At 32.8% G+C, this 25,293-nt stretch overlaps 2 protein-coding genes across 5 annotated transcripts; both read left to right on the top strand.

Annotated features, from left to right (window-relative positions):
* Positions 1 to 3,531: 3,531 nt before the first annotated feature.
* LOC123895162 (probable serine/threonine-protein kinase At1g54610) lies at positions 3,532 to 10,408 on the top strand. Its single transcript, XM_045945390.1, has 8 exons — positions 3,532 to 4,821; positions 5,414 to 5,698; positions 5,881 to 6,198; positions 6,536 to 6,763; positions 7,312 to 7,412; positions 7,936 to 8,050; positions 8,904 to 9,374; positions 9,932 to 10,408. Exons 1-8 carry the CDS (start codon positions 4,411 to 4,413, stop codon positions 10,127 to 10,129), a joined length of 2,127 nt encoding a protein of 708 aa, XP_045801346.1. The 5' UTR covers positions 3,532 to 4,410; the 3' UTR covers positions 10,130 to 10,408.
* Positions 10,409 to 17,913: 7,505 nt separating this feature from the next.
* On the top strand, positions 17,914 to 23,513 carry LOC123895161 (protein SPA1-RELATED 3). Of its 4 annotated transcripts, XM_045945386.1 has the most exons (9): positions 17,914 to 18,055; positions 18,303 to 18,356; positions 18,741 to 19,816; positions 20,234 to 20,391; positions 20,883 to 21,822; positions 22,094 to 22,240; positions 22,375 to 22,686; positions 22,842 to 22,901; positions 22,985 to 23,513. In XM_045945386.1, exons 3-9 carry the CDS (start codon positions 18,989 to 18,991, stop codon positions 23,171 to 23,173), a joined length of 2,634 nt encoding a protein of 877 aa, XP_045801342.1. In that variant the 5' UTR covers positions 17,914 to 18,055; positions 18,303 to 18,356; positions 18,741 to 18,988; the 3' UTR covers positions 23,174 to 23,513. The 4 variants fall into 4 exon arrangements, with proteins under 4 accessions (XP_045801342.1, XP_045801344.1, XP_045801345.1 ...); XM_045945388.1 differs by having other exon boundaries at positions 18,054 to 18,356; XM_045945387.1 differs by lacking the exon at positions 17,914 to 18,055 and having other exon boundaries at positions 18,224 to 18,507.
* The last annotated feature ends 1,780 nt before the right edge of the window (positions 23,514 to 25,293 follow it).

The raw sequence follows: 25,293 nt of genomic DNA, 5'->3' as shown, positions 1-25,293 counted from the left end.
AGTTTACTTATGCATGAGAATGCGGCATGGATGATTTTTGTTTTCACCATCCTCAAATCCGATGAGATTTGAATATCCTCGTTAGAGTTGGGAATAGGCCAGGCGGCCTACAGGGGTCTTCGCCCTGGCCTGTATAAGCCTGGCCTGGCCTGGTTATTAAAAATGTCAGGCTTAGGCTTTGAAAACGGCCTGTTTACATAAATAGGCCAGACTTAGGCTTCTAAAAAGGCCTACGAAGCCTGATAGGTCGGCCTGTTTATAATAATAATTATTTATATAATATTATTATTTATATCTTATAAAAAAATATTATTTATATAAATATTATTAGCTTTTAATTATTGCGACTTTTCGTAATCGTATTTGTTATTTTATTAGTTTTTAATTATTGTGTTAATCATATTATTAGCTTTTTCTTAATGTTGTAGAAATTATAAAAATTTAAATGTGAACTTTTTAAGGCCTGTTTAGCCTATTTAAAAAAACTATATAGAGAAGCTTTAATGTAACACAAGCTTTTAAACAGGCTACAAGGCCCGGCCAGACTTTTAAAAGGCTCAGGCCAGGCCAAAAAAAATAACATTTGAAAGGCCACAGACCAGGCTCAGGCCTGAAAAAAAATCGTAGGCCAGGCTCAGGCCTGTCAAGACCTGACCTGGCCTGTTCCCAACCCTAATCCTCGTACCCGCTCCGATCTGTAGGATATGGGTGAAAAATAAAACTCCAATCCTATGTTTAATCCATTCCATCTAATCATAAACTTGCATTAAAAATCATTAATTGTAAATGTCGTAGAAGAAATTGTTGAGAGTGAATGTACATAGAAGACTACGATTGGAAAAAAATAAACAATGTATTAAAAATGAAAAATTATATTTATTTTTTAAATAATTGTTAAAGTAATATTATTTTAAAACAGAAAGAGTAAAATAAATTGACCAAAAAAGAAATATTGTAAACGGATGGAGTAAAATTGTAAACTAGGAAAGGAATGGTGGACAAATAATAATGCATTTTTTTAATGAATAATACAATGCATTTAAAAACTGTCAAATAAAAATTAAATTTCCATAGCAGTGTTAGTTTTTCAGAACACATGTGCCATGTTTCTTTTCCTTAACTTTTATTGAGCAATAATAATTTTTTTTAATAACTTCCATCACAGAAACCAAAATAAATGGTGAAAATAGGAAACAAACAAGTTACTATATAAGTTGGGTGTGATGCCCCAAAAGAGAAAATGACATCTCAATGGAATTGTTAAGCAGAAACGATCAAAGAATATATATTTTTATCCACAAATTTTAGTTCAAATGTCGAAATTGTTAGCCCAGACATTATAATTAAGGTTTAAATTTCAGTCTCTTCATTTTGTATGTGTTAGTTTTTAATATCTTACCATTTCGTCTAAGTATAAAAAGATAGAGTCCCCGTGAGCTTAACTCAATTGGTAGGGACATCACACTATATGTGCAAGAGTCCGGGTTTGAACTCGGGACATTCCACTTATTCACCTTTAAGGTGAATTTTCTAGTCATTAAACTACTTAAAAAAAGAATATATATATATTTTTTAATTAAAAACTTATATCATAATATCAATAGAAAACAAATAAAATTGATCACAAAGAGAATCTTGACCGTGTGATGATGGAAAATCCAAGGGTCAAACGTGTTATAAGGGATGAGTGGGACCCACAATTGTACTTAGTGTAGTAGTTTTACTGTGTGAGTGGTTTTATAGTAACTGCGTCAACCCAACAAATAACAAATTGGCTTAAATGCAGTTTTACCCCCCCATGTATGGAAATCTAACGAAATTACCCTTGTTGGCATTTCAATTTCGTCGAATTTGGAGTTACGATGTGTTCGGTAGACGATGTTGAATTTGAAGATCACAAGTAGATTTCTGCAGAATTAGTAATTGGACAGACCTTCACTAAAACGGTAATTAATCTCTCTCTGTAACTCCAAATTTAGTGGGGTTTGATTATGTGGAAAGCTAACTCGATTACGGCCATTTCGGTAGCCATTTGGTGAATTATGGATCCAAATTGAGTTGTATGCGAAGCTTTGAAGTTGTGACTCGAAAGCAGATTTTTTGCAGAATTTTGGGGACATACCTTCACTAAAACGGTAATTAATCTCTCTTTGTAACTCCAAATTCAGTGGGGTTTCATTATGTGGAAAGATAACTCGATTACGGTCATTTCGGTAGCCGTTTGGTGAATTATGGATCCAAATTGAGTTGTATGCGAAGCTTTGAAGTTGTGACTCGAAAGCAGATTTTTTGCAGAATTTTGGGGGACATACCTTCACTAAAACGGTAATTAATCTCTCTTTGTAACTCCAAATTCAGTGGGGTTTGATTATGTGGAAATATAACTCGATTACGGTCATTTCGGTATCATTTTGGTAAATTATTGATCAAAATTGAGTTGTGTGCGAAGCTTTAAAGTTGTGACTCGAAAGCAGAATTTTAGGGGGGGCAAAATCAAACAAATTATAAAACAGGGGGGGTAAAAGTCCGCGTTTAAAAACAGGGGGGGTAAAATTCCGATTTAATCAAAACAGGGGGGGCAAAACTGCATTTAAGCCTAACAAATTTTATGAAAAGTGTTCTGAGGTTAGAGCAGTGGAAAAAGCAACGACTTTCAATGACCTAAACAACCTTCATTTCACTTTCTTACGAAAAAAAAAAATCAATTTGCACGCACCCTTTCAAGCACGTGACACCAAACAAGACACATAATTATAATTATTCACTTTAGTTTCATATATATAATAAAAATTTCCACGTTATGGTTATTTGGTCAATATTTTAGATCAAATATTTTAGTTATTTAAAGTGTCTAAAAAATAAATTTTTGTTTATATATGTCATTTAAGTGAATTATCAGAAGTTCAATTACTGATTTTTGCATATGAAGATATTTATGTAAGAAAGTGAAATGAAGGTTATTAAATCTTGTTTATTGTCATGTGAATTTAGCTCAGTTGACAATGACATCAAACTATTCACCTTTAAGATGAATTTTCTAGTCACTAAACTACTTAACAAAAAAACATATTTATTAAATAACTGATATATTTAATTTATATTATAAATAAAATATACTATTCGTTCAATTAATCTAAAAAAAAAAAAATTTTCCTAAAAATAATGACTGAAAAAAGTATTTGATATATTTAATTTATATTATAAATAAAATATACTATTCGTTCAATTAATCTAAAAAAACAATTGTTTACCTAAAAATAATGACCGAAAAGAGTATTTGTAGAAGAAAAATGCTAAATAGTGGTTCTGAGATACTCTTTAAGTATCTTAAATAAGTTTTTATTAAAATATGAAAATGTGTAAAATCAACGCATTGAAAAATGAAATGTTTTATTTTTAGATAAATTATTATATTTAAATGAAATACATAAAGAGTGCTCCGAGTACACCGTTTAGCAAGACCGTTAGTAGAATTTTGGCGCGTGAAGATGTGGTAATAGGAAGAAGAAGAACGTGTTGATGTGCTGTGTTCACAGAAAGCTGCACTGCAGGGGACACACTCTCTCAGCAACATAAATATGCGCCGCGACAACATTAAATATTCATTTTATTTTATTTTTTTATTTTTTACATTACATAATAATCTCTAAATAATTAAAATACACATTAATCTCCTTACCAAAAAAAAAAATATACATTAATCTATTGTTTTTTTTTTATTACTACGTTAGTTTCATTTGTTCATCTTCCAAAACACACTCCCACGTTTCTCTCAACACTGTTTGCCCTAGATCCATGCTTTCCTTCTTCAAAACCTTCATCTTTTTCCAACTTTTAACAATACCCTTTTTCATTTTTTCCATCTGGGTCTAGCCAAAATCTTCTTTAGTTCTTTATTCAACTCGTAGAGTCTTCAAAATTGCCATTTTTAATTGGTTCCGAGGAGGATCTGGCTTGTTGTAAATTTCAAGTATTTGGTACTTTCTTGATTAGTTTTTCATATCTGAATTTGTTATACTGTTTAAATAACTCTCATTTTAAGTTTTTGTGTTTGTTGCTTCAAGTGGGTAGAGTAAAGTAATGATTTTTAAGATTTATGTGGTTTGATTTGTTCAATTTGAGGGTTTTATTGTTGGTTAGGTTTTGCATCTAATTGGGTTTTTTCTTTTGTTTGATGATTTGTGACCAAATTTGAGATGGGGTGGTAAATATTTGGTTGCTATTGTAGTTATTTGTGTGAGATTTAAGAAGAGGTGTTGCTGAGTTTGAGTTTGGTGGTTATTTATAGTTATGACTTATGAGCACTGTAGAAGAGGATAATAGGATAGGAAAATGGAAATGTTATTGAAGGGTGAACATTGATAATTTGGAGATTGGTTTTGTGGGAAGGAGTGATTTGTTGTGTGCATAATGGGTTGCATGTGTTGCAAGCCTTCTGCAATTGAGGATAGTAAGGAGAGTCCGAGAGAGCGATTATCGAACAAGTCTGTGCTCGATTCGCGTGTGTCTAGAGGAGCTTCGTCGAGGAGGGAGGAAGCATATAGGGTGAAGGAAAGAAGTGATAATAACAATGATGCAAGAACGGCGTTGATTGATAAGCAAGGGAATGGTTCTGTTAGAGTTCATGGTGATAATTTTGAAAGGAAAAGGGAGAAAATGGAGCATGTTGTTCCTCAACATCCGGGGATTGGTAGTGTTCCCAAGGCTATGGAAGGGGAACATGTTGCGGCTGGATGGCCGTCATGGCTGGCAGCTGTTGCTGGTGAAGCAATCAAGGGATGGCTTCCACGACGCGCGGATTCTTTTGAGAAGTTGGATAAAGTATGATTCTTTCTATTTCTGTGGCTATACTTAATTACATTTTGAAAATGCTTTTTGGTTTGATACTGATAATCTATTTTTCCCTTGCTTTCTTGTTACATTTGCAATTGGCAGTAGTGTTTTGAGTTAAATGTTACAAAAAAACTTTTTCTTTAATTAATACCTTTCCTAATCTCTTTGCCTCCTTTTTTCATTCAATTCGATTATCTAGATTGTAAATATACTTATGCCCGCAGCAGCAATTGATTTTGAAATGCTAATGATGAGAATATACTAATATAGGACTTGTCTACTTGTAGCTTTTGGATATTTTACAGTAGTATGGTCAATCACAAATTGTAGAAAATAGAGATTTGTTTTAATTCCGCTACACTACCGTGCTATTTGCCGCTATTTGACAACCCTTCGTAATAAATAGCCTATCGCGGAACAATAGGGATTTGTTCAAATTCTGCTGCTCTATATCTGTTATTTAATAACACTGTCCTACAGTTACATTTTCTCCTTGATTTATTGTTACGTCGATGTGAAAGTTACCTTCTGGATGCCGTTGTCATGAATGGTATTAATATTTCCTCTCTTTGATGTATAGATTGGCCAGGGAACTTATAGTAATGTTTATAGAGCTCGTGATCTTGAACAAAGAAAGATTGTTGCTTTGAAAAAAGTGAGGTTTGATAATCTTGAGCCTGAGAGTGTTCGCTTCATGGCAAGGGAAATTCACATTCTACGTAGGCTTGATCATCCAAATGTCATAAAACTTGAAGGCTTGGTTACATCAAGGATGTCGTGCAGTTTATACCTTGTTTTTGAGTACATGGAGCATGACTTGGCCGGGCTTGCATCACATCCCGGACTCAAGTTTACAGAATCACAGGTAATTTCAGAAGTCATTTGTCTCTGTTCATTTTACTGGAAATGTAGCCTATCAAAATTTTGAGGGAAATGCCGCAACTAAGTTTTCTTCAATGTAATATTCAACCATTTTATTTTATTTCTGAAGCCTACAAGTCATATTATAATTTCAAACAGATTTAATGTGTTATTGGAACTTGGCAGGTTAAATGTTACATGCAGCAACTTTTACGTGGCCTTGATCATTGCCACAGCCGTGGTGTACTGCACCGTGACATTAAGGGTTCCAATCTTTTGATTGACAATAATGGAGTATTAAAAATTGCAGATTTTGGTTTGGCAAGCTTTTTTGATCCTAATCAAAATCAGCCGCTGACAAGCCGAGTTGTCACTCTTTGGTATAGGCCACCTGAACTTTTACTTGGAGCTACTTACTATGGCACTGCTGTAGATTTATGGAGTACAGGTTGCATACTTGCTGAGCTGTATGCTGGCAAGCCTATTATGCCTGGTAGAACTGAGGTATGCATGCTTAGATGTTCCCATTCAAATGTCGCATTTTATCATTTTCTTATTTTCATCTGTTAAAATTGACTATGGTACATTGTGAATATCTATTCTTCAAAAATTGTAAGAGTATAATTTAGATTCATGACTAGTGTATTACATGCCGGCTTTACGAAATTTGTCAAACACCAATTAGGTCGTGTTAACCAGAAACTATTGGTAGTTGTTTGAAATACGCTAATATATGATTAACATTATGTTATCTACAATATACTACTTGTTCTTTTATGGCCTTGTGCATGAAGCTTGGTTCTATAAAGAAATGGTTTGAAACTATAACTTTGTTTTGTAGGTGGAGCAATTACATAAAATTTTTAAACTTTGTGGTTCGCCTTCAGAGGACTATTGGAGAAAATCAAAATTGCCTCATGCAACGATATTTAAGCCTCAACAACCTTATAGGCGTTGTGTTGCTGAAACATTCAAAGACTTTCCTGCACCTGCAATAGAACTGATAGAGACACTTTTGTCCATAGACCCTGCTGATCGTGGAACTTCAGCATCTGCTTTGATAAGTGAGGTGTGAAATTCTCTTATGTGTCCTTTTTATTGTTAAGTCTCTTCTCCCATTGAAACTGTACATATGGACAGTAGATGTTGGTGTCTGAAAAACATCGATTTAATTATTTTACAAATGTAGGTTTTAGGTTCCTCTGGAAGTGTACCTCTAGATTGTTTTGATGTCATATTAGTGCATATATAATCTTATGTTATAACTTATAGAGAACAAAGAGTTTAATGACTATGCACTGACTGTAAAAAAGTTATACATAATCATGCGATCATATCTCATCAGGTAAATAATTAAACATTTGTTGAGATATTTTAGAAAGTGATATAACAAAGTGGCTACATGATGAGATATTATTTGACGTTTGTGTAAAACATTTTACAATGTCAATGCGTAGTCATTAAACTCAAACAAATCCATGCTCCTGTATCGTCACTTATTGGTTGGTATATTCCGTATTTCTATGTACTGCTTGTTTAGTTGTAGAATATTGCTTTCAAACTTCAGTCAATATGGATTGCTGATGACCATCTCTTTTTGTTTTACTTGCAATTCAGTTCTTCTCAACAAAGCCTTTACCTTGTGATCCTTCAAGCTTGCCAAAGTATCCTCCTAGCAAAGAATTTGATGCTAAAGTACGGGATGAAGAAGCTAGAAGGTATGTGTTAATGTTTGGTGGGATATTGTAGTTATGTATTTTCAATATTGCTAATGTATGGTTCCTTTGTTTTGATTTTAAAAAATCTTTTAAATTATGTAATCAATTTTAAAAAAATATTGTCAAAATAATTTCATTTATGTCATACAGTGTTTTCTCAACACGTTAATAATACTCCCTCTGGTCCTTAATATAAGATAAAATTTACTTTTTAGATTCATTGAGAATCTAATGTATAGACCAGATACATTAGATTCTCAAATTTTCTCTTATATTAAGGACCGGAGGGAGTATATAGTGGGGGACAGTTTTTTTTTTTATTACGTTCCATATGATTCATGACATGGGTGTGTACATGTTATCAATAAATCGAGCCAAATTATATCTGGTTCTGAAAATCTAACTGATGCTTGTCAGTTCTACTGTAATGTTATCTTAGGTTCTTGTACTTCTTGTTCTCGAGCGCTGGCTTGTAAAGTTTAGTGTAAGAATTTTATTTATGGTTTTGGTTTAATGTTTGCAGACAAGGAGCAACAGGAAGCAAGGGCCAGAGACATGATCCCGAGAGAAGAGGTGTAAGAGAATCTCGAGCTATTCCTGCACCTGATGCCAATGCTGAACTGGTTGTGTCAATGCAGGTAAAATCATTGTTAATTCCAATACTAACCTCAACTTGGTTATGTGGTGTGTCTTTGTTCTGTTTGTTGAGAACAATCAACCTTTCAAGTGTATACGTCTTTTAGATAAACTCTAAGATGAATTCGTCTTTCAACTTTCAAGTTCATAATATATATTTTTGATGCATTCTTCCTTCGTGGATTAATTAAATATGCGAAAGGTATCTTAAAATAATCGATGAGTACTTAACTCCTTAGAAGGGATGTGTCTTAAAGTTAAACTGAACACATAGACGGACAGTTTTCCTGGGCATTTATAAATATAAATTATTCTAGACGGAAGATTATTTGAAGCATCTCTTTCTATTCTACAACTTACTAAATCTGTTCAATAGTCACCAACGGACAAGGTGAAAAGCTGCTATACACTTTTCTATCGAGTGCTGCCATATCTGGAAACTTGTTATGGCTTTCCTCTTTGGCTGAGTATTTATATTATTTTCTTGATGATTACTAAATTTCTTTAAGTTTCTCTTTCGGAATCCCTTTATCCCTTTTGCATCCTGTTTAGATAAACAGCTTAAATAAGCGTTAATGTATAAGCCATTTCTATTAATAAAAATAAGATAAAGTCAAACTGTTTTCATATAAGCTATAAGTAGTTTTCACAAGCTATCCTGTAGAGCTCGTGGAAATAAGCTTCTGAAAACAACTTATCGACATGGCATAAGTTGTTTTATAAGGTCTCCCAAACAGTCTCACAAGTGTTTATGTCTGTAAATAAACTTAAATAAGCCAATCTAAACATACACTTAATCATTCATTTTTTTTACAACCGTTTCTCTAACATCGAAAACATAACATTTTTATACAGAAGAGACAAGGTCAGAACTATTCGCAAAGCAGGAGTGAGAAGTTTAACCCTCATCCTGAAGAAGTTGCTTCTGGTTTTCCCATTGAACCCCCTAGACCATCACAAGCCGCAGAAGCAACCGTGGATCCCCAGGCAAATCAACATAAAAGAGCCTCTCATTCAGGTCCACTGACTCACCGTGCTGCATGGGCGAAAGCCGGGAAGAACCAGGATGATGCTTCAAAGGTTTCAATGGGCGGTGACTTATCTACAGTCTCTGGCTTAGTTGCAGCCAGGAGGAGTATGCTGTCCGACGACCGCAGAGAAAGTGCTGGATCATCACAAGTGGAGGCTCCAAAACTAATTACTAGGTTCCCAGGTTCCTTCAAGGAGGCATCTGAATCATTGATGCAACAAAATCAAAATCAGAAGCATCATGTACATGCTTCTCAAAAGGAAGAAGCGAAAGGCAGTAATAAAGACCCAAATCTTGTAAGTATTTTGACTTTCTCCATTCCTACCTTCTACGTTTTAACATATACTCCCTCCGTGACATTTTATAAGCAAATTTCCCCTTTCTAGGTTCATTGCATAATTAATGTATCTGGTGAATTTTGCTTATAAAATGTCATTGAGGGAGTATAATATTATATATTCACCTTGTTTGTATATTTTGTTGTGTAGGGTCTCTTTTGTTTAAGAAAACGTTTTCTATTTTCATTTGTTGTACTGTATAGGATTTTGTATTTGTATAGAAAACTGTAAAAACATTTTGAGTAAATCGTCAGTTTGATCCCTAAATGTGTGAAGTACTACTGACTATAGTCCTTGAATGTATTGAGATTATAAAAACATCCCCGAGTGTGTCTTCTGTTAGTATCAGTTTTATGAACCAAGCTAACCGAAGACACATCAAAAGACACATGCAAGGACCAAACTGTCTTGTAAAAGACACATTCAGTCTCAAACATGCTAGTGGAATTTAAATTTGTTATTTTGCTTTAAGTTTGGTCTCAATGTTTGCTCCTTTTTTCGTAACAATGCTGCAGGTTGGTTATGGATCAAAGGGTTATAAAATTCATTATTCTGGTCCGTTACTTGTTCCATCAAGCAACATGGATCAGATGTTGAAAGACCACGACCGCCAAATTCAAGAAGCGGTCAGAAGAGCACGTCTAGACAAGGCAAAAATGCGAAGACTCCAAGCTGACCAATTAAGCAATTCATTATTTGTTTCTGGTCGTTGAGTTGTAGAATCCGATGCAGATAAAAAGCATCATTAAGATTAAGATAAGAATACATTTTTATTTTTTCTCTTTTGCCTTGTAATTATTCCTCAGATCAATGTTCCCCTTGGCCATGTTAGGTAACTCCATAGATTATCACATCTATTTTATTTCCACTTACAGATGCAATTTGTATGGCCTCTTGTAAAGCTTTTAACAACCTTGAGCTGCTGAATACTTGGGGGACAATGTCTTCCTTATGTTTAACTTATGATAAAAGTAATTAATTATTATTGGGAAGATGGTTAAGTATGTGTATATTCATTATGGCATTTCTTTCCGTTCCTATATATAAGACTTTTTTACAAAAATATCCCTAATAAAATGAAGAGAATTAAAAGATCAATCATTTTTCTCTCTTAATAGTTGAAGGATAATTCTGGAAAGAGAATATGTACACTACTGTTAAATTTAATGTACAAATTACTTTTTTTTAGTTCAATTTTTTTTTTTAAATTTTTTTATTTAGGGACAAAGGTGGTAATTTAAATTACTGAAGAGGAATAATGAAAAAATTCAAAGCTTACAGATGAATGCAATTATGTGTTTCATTTTCTGGTTCAAGTATTTGCAGTAGATCTCTAATATAAAATCTAATATTATCTGGAGGACCAAATTTGCAAGATATTTACTATGATATGTGACAGTAACTTCTATTACATCTTATTGAATTTCTTGAAAATTTCTCAACGCACCCACCCACTTTCTCCCCCACTCCCCAAAAAATTCGGAAAACGTTTTCCGAATTTTTTTTAGTGTAAATTTTACACTAAAAAATAGTTCGGAACGTATTTTCCGAATTTTTTTAGGTGCGTTAAGGAGTGCGGGAGAAATGTTGAGGTGCGTTGAGAAATTTTCGAATTTCTTTAGCAATCTTTATGAGTTTAAAATTGGCTCAATTATTTAGGTCCAAATTGTGTGGCTATTATTGATGATTCTTAATTCATCATTTTTTGCATCTTACCTACCAACATTATAATTTATAGTAGATGTAAAAAATGTTGTTGGAAGGTGAAATTCTATTAAAGGCAGTCAATTATGTTCTATGATCAAGATTAATAATTATGTTCTAATATTATAAGGTTTGGTTCGGAGGTTTTGGAGGGGAGGGAAAGTGAGGTGAGAGAATATTTTAAAAAGATTGCGTTTGGTTCAATTTTTAAGAGGGGAGAGGAGGAGAGGGGAGGGGAGCAAAATCCCTCCAAATACCGCTTTTTGCTTTCCCCCAAATTGAGGGGATTTGGAGGGGAGGGGAGAGAAGGAAAGATTTGATATTTACAATTTTATTACACTTCCTAAATTATCCTCAATTCTATTTTAAAATCCTAAATTAACCTTATTAACGGTGAGTTATCTGTGGTAGAAATCTATCAAATATGTGAACGTGTTATCAAAATGTATTTTCTACGTCATGAATTGTGTGTCACATGATTGAGTGTGAGCAACTATGTGTGATATCGAAGAAAAAACATATTTCTAGATATCTTGTGTGTACTTTTTTAGCCACCTCTATATGTTCTTAAAAAAATATAACATTTTATTAGCTTAGGATTAGGTGAATACAAGTTTTGTATGTCTTGCTTTGCAAATACCATATTCCATGTCTATTGTTCTATGTTTCTAGGGGAATAATATGTTTAGAGATGTCTTGCATTGCATGCTTATTATAAGTATATCCAATATGTTCTAAAATGGTTCCTATTTTCCTATGTGTACCTCACATATATGCTAATTGTCTAAGTGCCTCTATAAGTCAATATGGATCCGAACTTGCCATCCTAGGACTGGTATGAACATGATACTATGCTATGTTTCACATGACAATGCATGATAACATGTTCATCCATGATTTATATTGCTCTGATTTAGGCGATACTATTTGATTTCAAAATATATTTTTTAAGTTGCCTAGTGATTAGAATTTCAGCTTTTAAGGTGAATAAATAGGAGTACCAGGATTCGAACCCCGATCTCTACAATAATTTGCAATATCTCTGTCTATTAAACTATATGCACGGGGACTAATTTCAAAATATTCTAGTTAAGACTTTTATGATTAGTGTTTTATGAAAGTGTCAAATGTGGCATCCTATAACTATAAGCTTCACTTTTAAAAATAAAGTTTAATTCGATTTCATTATGTTACATATTTATGTTTTAAACACCCGTATTGTATTTAGTATTTTAAAATGAGATTTGGGATGTTCCAACTTTCATGAACGATATTTTTCTTTTTAGTTATAAAGAGTCTATCGACAAAACTCACATAATGCTGAGAAGTGAGGAATTGCAGACTTGAATCTGCACCTGAACCTATCAAATGTCAATATAACATTTTGATGGTTGCTCTTTGTCCACAATATTGCTCACACTAGAAAAGAGATATCTCCTAGTAATATTTACACTATATCAAAAGATATCTTTCGATAAAATTTGGACTACCAATAGATATCTTCCTTGTAAGATTTGCACACTACATAAAGATACCCCTCAATAGATGGAAAGATATAAAAAAAGATCTTGATCAATTAAGAGAAACGACAAGCAACCATCTAACATTTTTTTTTTGGGTTACACTAACATTTTATCATATGATAATGAGTGATATTGCTACATAATTAAATAATGACCGCAATTTATTTTTTTATAGAAGGGAGGGCCTAAGGCCAAAGAAAAGAAAAGGTTACATTAAAACTAGTCTCGGAACACCGGTTCCAATCGCATCAGTTGTTATTTAGTGTCTAATTTGAGTCGGACACGAACATATATCCACAAGAGCATCCATACACAAATTTGCTTCAATAATGACCATAGTTTATCTTGTATGTATACATATATTAAATAAAGAAATAATGACCATAGATTGTGCCGGGTTATTTATGGTGCTCCCAACATATTGAACCATTCATGCAATAAAAATAGTAGCATAATAAAGGTGAGAGAAATAGCAACCACACTTTAGGTCCCCTTCGTTTTTGGATTAAGAGGTCCTACAAACTAGCGCTGCTCAAATCCAAACCAATTCAAATAAAAACCGATAACCGATTCAAAAAAACCAAAAACCGCAAAAAACCGAAGTTTTTTGGATGTGTTTGGATGTTCTTTTGTGAAAATCGCTGGATCGGATCAGATTGATTTCTTAAAACCGATCCAATCCGAATCAAACCGCATACATATATTTTAATATTTATTTATCTTTTTATTAGTATAAATATATATATTGCATTAACCTTTTTTATTCATTTTAAATTTTGTTAATACTGTATGTTAGTTTAATTTAATCTATTTTTTTTTTACTTTTTATATGTTTCGAATATATTTGGTAATTGTCATTCCAAAATATTAATTTTTAATATATTATATGTTATATTTTACATCAAACTTAATATTTATTTTGTCAAAAATGTCAAACTATTATTTTGTAGCATTTTTTATAATATTTATATTTATTAAAAAAAATTACAATTTATAATTTGGATATCCAAAAACCGATCCAAATTAAACCGCATAATATTGGATCGGATTGGATCAGATTTTGTTTATTTGTCATCCAAAACCGAACCAAACCGTAAATGAATTTATTTTTGGATCGGATAAGTTTTTGCCTCAAAACCGATCCAAACCGAACCGCGAACATCCCTACTACAAACCAACACAAGTATGGAGAAATCAATAAAAAAACAAAACAAGAAAGCATTTAAAAGAGAAGCAAAGGGAGATGCATTTATTAGAGTTTATTATTATAGGTTTTGTTGTCTGTCGCATAACATCACACACTTCTCCTCAATTTTAACGTTGTGGTCTGAATCAAAACACGGATACTCATCTTTTCCAACTATTCATAACACATTTACTCACAACACATCATTGTTTGTACCGTACACGTACTCCCTCTTGGACATAGATCCACTGTTGTAACTGCTTCACGTAATAAGAGATTTCTGCCACAAATTTTTGATCTAGCGGTTCTTGTCTTAGTAGTCGGATTTTACTTTATTTAATCTCATCCATCAAATTTGATCGGATGAGCAGAAATAGTTATTGCGTCACGCAGTAACAGCGTGTAATCCAAACCCCTCCCTCTCCCTCTAGTCACCAAAGTGAATCTTAAGTTGTATCTCTCTCTCTCTCTTATCTATTAAGTCTTATATTAGTTGAGACATGTTAAGCTAATTAAGCAGCTGGATATGAATAATTTTAGAATTTTGCTGAGCGCATGAGAAGACTAAAGAAGTGCTAAAAGAAAATTTTCAAAATATGAAGCCTATAAGATTCACTTGAGTACAAAACCCATAAACAAAAAAGCAACCCAAACAATAAAAAATGCAAATAGAGAGGCATGAGGGTAGGACTGAGCACCATTACGTGATCCGACTTAGGCATAACCACCAACACATGGAAGTATCCGGTTGAGTGTGAGTCTCATCGATCTCGGGTCGACGATTGTGAAAAATTGGTCATGAACAATTTTATATGGGCTAATATGAGTCTCTAACAGGGACGGATTTAGTGTGGGGGCGGTGGGGTCAGCCGACCCCACTTGCCTATTATATTTTTAGTTAATACTAGTATTATTTATGCAATGTGACCCCATATATTTGGTATTATCGTTTTTATATAGTTAAGACTAATTTATAATACTAATGAGTATCTTATGAGTATTGACTAATAAACCAAAATAAGTAATTTTGTATAAGAAAATGTTAAAATTATACAAATAACAATTTATATTTTTTTACGTTATCATTTTGACCCCACTTACTAAAATTCCTGGATCCGTCCACGGTCTCTAAAAATTTATATCTTGATAAACAAAACTGACTGAACAAAGATCAATTTGAGACTCTTGACATTATACCATATGTGTAGAACAAACAAATAATTAATCAATTCAAAGAACAAAGATAAAGAGAGTAGATGGACAAACACACCAAAATTGTTTAATTAATTCAACCTAGATATGTCTAGGGGAGAGATCAACTCTTTTTTTTTTTTTTTTTTTTACAGAGGAGAGATCAACTCTCTTATTCACTATATATCAATGAATATTTACAAGATATATAAAAAAAGTTAAAAAATTATTTATTTATTTTTGAAAACTTAGTATCCGTTCTATGATCGACTAATCAAAGGGGACAAATCTCACCGCCCACTTGTGGGGGCCATATTTAAAGCCAGAGTTTTTTTTTTTTTGCTCTGTATGGACTTAGCCCACCGAAAATGGCACTAGAAGGAATCAAACCTGAGACCTTGAGAGGAGCATACTCCAAGGATTCAAGTCAACACCACTAGACCAACCCCAAATGGGTTAAAGTTAAAAAATTATTAATTTCAAGAGCTCAGCAAGAATAAACCCTAATTTATAGCATTTTCCTTTATTTCGACCTCAAAGAAAATCCAACAATTGTACATGAGAGAGAACTTGAATCCTTCCTCTAATATGATTTATATCTACCCAAAGTGTTTATAATGTGTTGTACAAGATGCTTTCAACACTACAACCCTATCTTTGGTTCTTGTTCCATCTTTTTGGTTATAGTAAAATCTGATTTTCCAACTTTATTTTTACAGAAAGAACATTTGTATTTGAACAATTTTTTTACGTAACTTTTTGACACTTTTCTCTCTCATATTCACATTGTATTCTTATTTTCTCTCTCCCTTTAATGGAAAATCAATCTTCATGTTTTGTTCTATTACCATGATTCAAATCAACTAATGTCGCAAATGGCAGGCCTCGAAATTTTGGCCTATATAGTTCGAAGCACATAGCCTCCTAATTCGTATCAATCACATGCTCCAGATGTTGAAAACCCTAATTTTAAGACACAATCTCCACAAACATAAACTATATTTATTACTTGAAGAAATTTGTTCTTTTGTTTAACTAATTTTTATTTTTGAGGTCTAAAGTCCACCTTTACTAATTTGAACTTGTCCAGATGCATACATGGATTGGATTACAAATTCTTGTAACCAAAGAGGCACCAAATAAAACTTTGTGTGTTGTTTTAAAATTTTCTCTACGGTTTATTCATCAAAGACCCTTCGATGTGTGGAATAATATTTTATTCGATCACGTGCATGAGATTTTCCGAACAAAATTGTAATGATCATGCAATCTCTGTGGAATCTTAAAAAATATTACAAGTAGATACAAAAATGAACACAAATACCGATAGTTAGTTGATTCAGTGATGATTGACGCTGAACTTTGTATGGAGGACCACGATTTAATCTCCGCAATTACGATCGGGAGGAGGCAAAAATCACTTAATGGAGTAAAACCACTACAAAAGCACACAATATATGTTTCAAATATTTCTTACCCAAAGCATCATCAACTTTTCACCCAAAGGATTCACATTAACACAACTAATTAGTACTCCTGAAATTAAGAAACTTTTGTCTCCAAGTTGTCGAATATTGTTAAGATTAAGATGATAATTTAAAATAATGAACAACTAATTAGTACTTGTTACTTTTTAAGACCATACTTTGCTAACCCCTAAATAGATTTTTCATACTTCAGTGGTATATGTTTTCAAAACAGAGATACCACCGCACAGTACACAGTTATTAAAAAAGTTAGGTAGTACGCACAATGTTTATGTGTGTATTATGCATATTTTCTTATTATTTTTTCTTCTTAAAAATCAAACAAGGTCCACATTTTTTAAATTACTCTCTAGGTGGTCCAAAATAACTTATCTATTTGTAAAAAAATTGTTCTAAAATAACTGAGTTTCAATTTTCAATACAATATTATACTTAAAATGGTTCTTAAAATACCATATTATACTTATACTATTCATATACATTTTGCTCCAATGATACCAAATTATATATACAACCCTTAAGCAACTCATAGTTCTATACAAAATTATTTAAATTAGTCCACTTAAATAAGTCAACATTAACTAATTATACGGTAGTTTAAATAACGTATTTGAATCATTTTGTTGGCATTCATCTTGCCATATCATAGTTACTCCAATGGGAAAAATAAAAAGAAAAGAAATATGTCATCATTATATGAAACTCTCTTAGATACATATATTGGAGATGCTCTAAATGAATATATGTGATAGAATTCAAATTAGTTGTTGCAAGCACTCATGACCGCAAGCAATCAACGAGATTGAAACTGAGATCAAACAATTCATGTCAAAGTTAGATTTTTTATATTTGTAAAAATCAAAACTCCATTAAAATTTGAGTCTGATTTTGACCAAACGACTCTAATTTGTTGACTGCAGCTTGATTGCACCCTAGACAACCGCACTCAATCCATGTACTTTTATAAAAATACAATTCTTTCTTTTGTTTATATATATTTTTAGTTTGTGTTAACTAGTTAGCTCGAGAAATTAGTGTGAACTAGTTAAATTCTCTTGTGGGAAAGTTTTGCCATCTTTTACGATTTTATCCGATCAGAGAAATTAATTTTTGCAGTTGCGCGCAAAAAATATTTTATAGTACATAGAAAAAAATGGTTAAGTTTTTTAGGCATTTTATCAAGTAGCCTATCAACTAAAAAATTAGTCTAAATTCCAGAATTCAAACTTGACTGACTTATGCTAAAATAATGTGATGTTTCTATGACTTACTTATACATACTTAGGGATTAGGAAAATATCATTCTTTATTAAATATAATCTCATTACTTAAGGTCAAGAAAAAAAAAAGTAATCTCATTCATTCACCTTACTTAAGGTCACAATGGAGCCACGTAGTTTTGTAATAAATAGTAATAAAAAAGCGGGAAGATAACGAAGAAGAAGTGGAAACAAGAGGTTCTCCAAAAGGGTCAAGAAAAGTAAAATAAAATAACAAATATTCAAATTGATGGATATTATATACCCAATACGGAAACAAAAGCAATAGGTGTGAAAAATATAGAAAGTTTCCTTTTAGAATAATTCTCTAACAATCTTTTTATTCTAACTAAAATAAAATATTATATTAAATATCTTCACTATTATTATTTTTTTGTTTTGTTTTGTACTTCCGTTTCATTTTATATTATATTTTATGTTTTTGTTTTATTTTTCATTTTTAAAAATGTTAAATTTATGAGGCTGTGGTGGTTCAGTTGTGGAACTAAACTTTTGTTGTGTGGTTCTGTGTTAAGGTTGGCCTAAGCAGAAACAGGAACAAGAGATCCTCTCCTCTTATGGTGTCACTGGTAAAACATCTCTTATCTCTCTCTCTGCCACTTTCTCTTTGTCTCTCTCTCTCTACATGTTTTTATCTGCTCATTTATTAACTTTGATGATGGGTGGTGGTGAAAATTTCTGATCAATTTGGATAAAGTTTAGTCCTTTTTTTGGAAGAGGGTATGTGTTGTTTTTTTATTTTCCTACTTATGTTTTACTTTTGAAGTTGAAAAGATTGTTTTTTTAATTTCATCTTTGTCTTGATGAAGATTGTTGGGTCTTCTCAATTTCATCTTTGTCTTGATGAAAGATTTGTTTTTTAAGCTACCCTTTTTTGTTTTTTTAATTTTGAATTACTTTTCTATTTATAGGATAAAATAAAATGCATTCTGAAAAAAAGTTTGTGAATTCAGGTTAACTTTGGCATGAAGTTGTGAAAATTGTGATCAAGTTTAGTTTTTGAAAGGTGAAAGTTGAAAGCTGAGAGATTGATCTTGATATTGGTTTTTTGTTGGTTTTTCTGTGACCAATGAAATGAGTTTTGTGTTAACATGGTGATGATGGAATTGGATGAGTGTGAAGCAAGTTTGAATAGTTTTCTATTTGTTGGATTTGTTGTGTTTTTTATACATGCAAGTGCAATTACTCTAAGTGGATAAAGATGGAGGGTCATTCTGAGAGTTCTAGGGCTTTGAATAGTTCTGGAGTCTCAGATAGGAACCAAAGGGAAAACCCTTTTTCGGGCGAGGGTTCGCAAGATTCTAGGTTTAGAAAGGAAAGAGATTGGATTCATGGTTTGCAAGGTGATCAAAACAAAAACTTAGGTGGATTTTGTGAGGATGAAGTTGAGAATGAGAATGACCCTTTCTTTGGTTCAGTAGAATGGGGTGATATTAGTTTGAGGCAATGGTTGGATAAACCCGATCGTTCGGTAGATTTCTTCGAATGCTTGCATATATTTAGGCAAATAGTAGAGATTGTTAATGCGGCACATTGTCAAGGTGTTGTAGTTCATAATGTGAGGCCTTCTTGCTTTGTCATGTCGTCTTTCAACCATATCTCGTTTATCGAATCAGCTTCTTGTTCGGATACTGGTTCAGATTCTTTAGGAGATGGAATGAACAATGACCAAGTTGTTGAGGTTAAAACTCCGACATCTCACTGTCCTCATGATATGCATCATCAGCAGAGTTTAGGAAGTGAAGATTTTATGCCTGCTGCGAAGATTACAACCGATGCTCGGTCTGATTCTAGTTGCATGCTGTCAAGTGCTGTCTATGCAGCTCGTGCGTCGTTAATAGGAGAAACGGAAGAAAATAAAATGAAAGATATGAGGAAGGATGAAGAAGTGGAAGGAAAGAAGCAATCGTTTCCGATGAAACAGATACTTCTAATGGAGATGAGTTGGTACACTAGTCCTGAAGAGGTTGCAGGTACTCCTAGTTCATGTGCTTCGGATGTTTACAGATTGGGGATTCTTCTTTTCGAGGTTCGTAACACAATTTATTCAATTCATAAGTTCTTATATTTGATTTATTTGAGTTTATCTACCGGCATAAGCACATGTAGGACTGTTTGAGAGAGCTTATGGAAACAACTTATGACACATTCATAAGTTATTTTCATAAGCTCTCTAGGATAGCTTATGAAAAAACAATTTATATAAAAACAGTTTGACTTTATTTTATCTTTTGTTATAGAAATAGCTTATACATAAGCACTTATATAGTAAGCACTTATCTTATAAGTAAGCACTTATCTTATAAGTGCTTAATTAAGCTGTTTATCCAAATAGGCTTATTTTGTATGTTTTATCTTCATTACTTTGTTATGAAGCATGTAGTGTTTGAAGAGACCTTAACATTGTTTCAATGTAGCCTAACTTGGTTACTCTACATTTGAACAGCTATTCTGTCCACCGAGCTCAAGAGACGAGAAAAGTAGAACAATGTCTAGTCTTAGACATAGAGTTCTTCCTCCACAGTTACTTCTAAAGTGGCCTAAGGAAGCTTCATTTTGCTTATGGTTACTACATCCTGACCCTAGCAGTCGTCCAACACTAGGGTAATTTATCGTCATCACATGAATTCTACATATCGAGTATACGTTTGAAAGGATTGTTTTCTTTTTTGCTTTTAATTCGCATTTTTTTTTTTCAAATTAGATCCTTACAAGCTGTTTCACATTGAATTCTTGAGAAACGAATTAGTTCGGTTCAATTATTTATATAAGATAAACTTGAACCATTTGTTTGGTGAGTTATGGACTTGTCTTTCTTTGTTGAATCATGAGTTTTGATCAATTTTCTCGAATGATTACCGATGTCAATGTGTTAGTATCAGTGTTGTGCCCGTGTCTTTGTTTCAAAGGTGTTTGGAACCATTTGTTTACTAAACTCAGGAATTTTGCCTAGTTTTATTCAACTTTTTATTTCAATTAGTGACCTATCATATTAAACTTATAAGTTTCTTCATATAGAAGTTAAGCAACAAAACCCTGATTGATTAGCTATTTCTAAATAAGTGCTTATGTATAAGCTATTTCTTGTGTATCAGCGAGTTGTTGCAGAGCGAGTTCCTTAATGAACAGCGTGATGATATGGAAGAACGTGAAGCAGCAATAGAGCTTAGACAAAAGATAGAAGATCAGGAGTTGTTACTCGAATTCCTTTCATTACTTAAACAAAGAAAACAGGAAGTTGCTGAAAGGTTGCAACACACTATCTCTTTTCTGTGTTCAGATATCGAAGAAGTGACCAAGAAGCAAACAAGATTTAAAGAGATTTCCGGTGCTGAACGAGGGAGTGATGATTGTTTGACGTCAACTTTTCCGTCCACGACAGTTGTTGATGGCGAGGATTCCACTTGTTTAGGAACTAGAAAACGAGTCAGACAAGGGATGCATATTGATGAATGTGATGATAACATGGAGAATGATCAGAAAAGTCAGGGAAGTTTTCTTTCAAAAAGTTCACGGCTAATGAAAAACTTCAAGAAACTTGAGTCAGCATACTTTTTAACACGATGCAAACCAACCTATTCCTCGGGGAGACCGTCAATTAGACATTCACCTATAGCACCAAATGATGGGAGAGGGTCTGTCGTCTTGAACGAAAGAAGTTTCATTAATAACTTGGCGTTGAAAGAGCAAGGAAGAGACAGCGCAAGTGCTTGGATAAATCCATTTCTCGAGGGTTTGTGCAAGTACTTGTCTTTCAGTAAGCTCAAAGTAAAAGCTGACTTGAAGCAAGGAGATCTTTTGCATTCTTCCAACCTAGTATGCTCGCTAAGTTTCGATCGTGACGGAGAATTTTTTGCTACCGCCGGTGTGAATAAGAAAATCAAAATATTTGAATGTGATACAATCATAAATGAGGATCGTGATATCCACTATCCGGTAGTGGAGATGGCTTGCAGGTCAAAGTTGAGCAGTTTATGTTGGAATACATACATCAAAAGTCAAATTGCTTCAAGTAACTTCGAAGGTGTTGTACAGGTAAGTCAAATGCCACTAATAAGTTGTTTTCCGATTTCTATAACTATAATATTATTGGGTATGCGTCATAGTTTACTGATAAGTGGATAGGTTGCTCAAGCGAGGGTAATATTGTAAACCGAACCGTAGTATTCAGTGATAATAGAAAGGTACTGCAGTTGCAGACGAAGACACAAATAGCCGAACTCCGTCCATGATCAAATATCACGTGTTCTCTGTGTTTTTTTTTGTATTTGTTCTAACAAGTGTTGTAACTTGTTATCTTGTTCAGTTATGGGATGTTACGAGAAGTCAAGTACTATCTGAAATGAGGGAGCACGAGCGGCGAGTGTGGTCCATTGATTTCTCATCAGCAGATCCGACAATGTTGGCGAGTGGAAGCGACGACGGTTCCGTTAAGCTATGGAGTATCAATCAGGCAAAATTCCATTTTTGCACTTGGTGGATGTCAAGCTTTGAAAACTAAACGTACTGCAGTTATATTGCATGTTTTGTATATTTTTGTGCTGGATGTATGATGAGTTGTTTCTCTCACCTGGGCTGTTATTGCAGGGAGTTAGTGTCGGTACCATCAAAACAAAGGCGAATGTATGCTGCGTTCAGTTTCCTCTCGATTCTGCTCGTTATCTTGCGTTTGGTTCGGCAGATCACCGGATATATTACTATGATCTACGCAACTTAAGAGTGCCGCTTTGTACTTTGGTTGGACATAATAAGACCGTGAGCTACATCAAGTTTGTAGACAATGTCAACCTTGTCTCAGCATCCACGGACAATACTTTGAAGCTTTGGGATTTGTCTACTTGTTCATCTCGGGTTATTGACTCACCGATTCAATCGTTCACTGGTCACACAAATGTTAAGGTACATACACAATAACATGTAACTTTTCTTTCGGTGTCGTGTCTAGTGTTTGTGGCAGTGTAAATACTTCATAGCTCTTACTTCGCATTTGCTAGAGACTAATTCCACGACTTATGTAGTATATGTTACAATAAAGCATGTTTCTTTTGTCGCAGAACTTCGTGGGATTATCGGTATCTGATGGTTATATCGCTACTGGTTCAGAGACAAACGAGGTATATTTCAAATATCCTTCTATATAAACTTTTTTTCCGAATTTATTTTATAGTACCATTGAAGTTATCTCTATGTGGATTAGGTGTTCATATACCACAAGGCCTTCCCTATGCCAGCATTGCAATTCAAGTTTCAAAACACAGATCCAATTTCTGGTCACGAAGTGGACGATGCCGCGCAGTTTGTTTCCTCAGTTTGTTGGCGAGGTCAGTCGCCAACCTTAATCGCCGCAAATTCCACGGGAAATGTCAAGATTCTCGAGATGGTTTGAGTTAGCCGCCTCTACACAACAATCAAAAAATGATTCATATATAGTTTGGTGTGAGTGAGAGGACATATTCAAGTGTTATATAGAGAGAGAGATATACAAGTAAGTTCCTTCATTATTACTTGCAAGTTGTAACATAACAAATTTTTGCATTATTATTGTTAGATTATAGCGGAAACAGGTAAAAGAGAAGAGTAAGATTTGATAAGAAAAAACAGAAAAACAAAGTGTTGTAGATAAAGTGGCACATGGAAAAATGTAAAAGAGGTCAAAATCTATGTAAGATTTTATTTATGGCTTTGATCCATATTTTTATTTTACATATTCATTTCACATTTCACTACATGGAAAGCTACTCATTTTTATGTATAAAATTCGATGATATCTAGTTATAAATGTTGCTTTTACTGTGGCAAGCTTTGATTATTGAATGTTTTGTTACCATGTAATATATTGGTCATCATTCGGTCCCTTGAGCTTAACTGAGTTGACATGACATTGTATTATATATATATATATATATATATATATATATATATATATATATATATAGGAGGTTGGAGTTTGAACTTCAGTCATCCTATTTATCCACCTTAAGGGTGAAATTTTTAACCATCAGGCTATTTGGCAAAAAAAGAATTTGTGGAGGACTTGATCTTAATTTATACTTTTTATTTGCATAAATTATTTTTTATAAACTAAAAATAAGTTAATTCAATTAGCCCTCAAAACAATTGCTTTTGAATTTAGAGAAACTAAGCTCAAACAAATTAATTCAACTAGGCCTCAAAACAATTGTTTTTGAATTTAGAGAAACTAAGCTCAAACAAAAAAACTTTTTTTAAAGAGATCCAAACAAAAAAACTTGCATGAACCAAAAAAATAAACATTATAATTGCAAATATCATATTTAATTATTACTACTTTTTTAGAAAAAAAATATGTGAATGTCTGTAAGCTTAACTCAGTTGGTAAGGGACATCGCATTTTATATTTATGGGTTGGGTTCAGAACCTAGACATTTCATTTATTCATCTTAAAGATACAAATTTTAGGGTGTGTTTGTAACACAAATAACTAGCTTATAGCTTATTATATGAGCTTATAAGTTTGTTTAAAAAAATTAGAGGTGTTTGGTAACAAACTTTTTTTACTAGCTTATAGTTTTTTTTCAGATGCTATTTCAAGTAGCGTTTGAGCTTATAGCTTTTTACACTTTATTCTTTTTTTACTCTTTAATTTAATAACTACCCACTCTAAAAAAGAAACTACCAAATATCAATTATGTCATTTTATAAGTAGCTAATTTTTCAACTATTAGCTTTTACTAGCTTTTCAGCTATCAGGTATCTTATAATTTATTTTTACCAAATAGACTCTTAGCACTAAACCGGAAAAAAAACGTGGGTTGGTGTAAAGTATTATTTGACTTTTATACGTGGGATTGCGGGGAACGAGTTGACCGATGTGAAATGTTCGTGCAATATTCGCTGATGTGTTGTACTGTTTTTCTTGGAACCATTGGTGCACAATGTGAAATGTTCGTGCAATATTTTATTTTTAATTTTATGAAAGCAATGAAGATACAATTATAAAGAACTACTAGTTGTATTGTATTTATAAAATTTAAATCATTCCTATGTTTGGATTCTAAGATTAGTCAACCCTTTCATTTGAGGAAGTGAAGGGTTAACAGAGGCTTTTTTTACCCTTTTACAAAAACCTACTACTATGTCACACACCCAAACTTGCAGGAAGCAAAATTTAATTTTAGAAGTGAAATCAATTTTCACAAGAGAACATAATTTTTTAGGCACTCTTTTGAGTATAATAGTCTAATAGTTAGGTATCGTTTGATCCAGTTTCTTTTTTTAGATGTAGAAGTTATTTTAACCAAAGCTGAAAATAATAACTTTAAAACAAAAATTAAAGTTGTTTGGTAAATCTTACTTTATTTAAAAAAAAAGGTTAAAAGTTATTTTTTTTATTGTTATAATATAATCAAAAGATATATTTGACAATATATTATAATTTTTCTTAAAATATATAAGCTGTTTTTTTTTTTCTTCTTACTGAAGCTTTTAATAGTTGTTGTTTGGTCTACCTTCTTACTTCTAAGAAAA

This window comes from Trifolium pratense, linkage group LG7 (genome assembly GCF_020283565.1).
Source record: "Trifolium pratense cultivar HEN17-A07 linkage group LG7, ARS_RC_1.1, whole genome shotgun sequence".
In the NCBI taxonomy this organism is placed as follows: Eukaryota; Viridiplantae; Streptophyta; class Magnoliopsida; order Fabales; family Fabaceae; genus Trifolium; species Trifolium pratense.
This window is presented reverse-complemented; position numbering and strand designations above follow the sequence as displayed.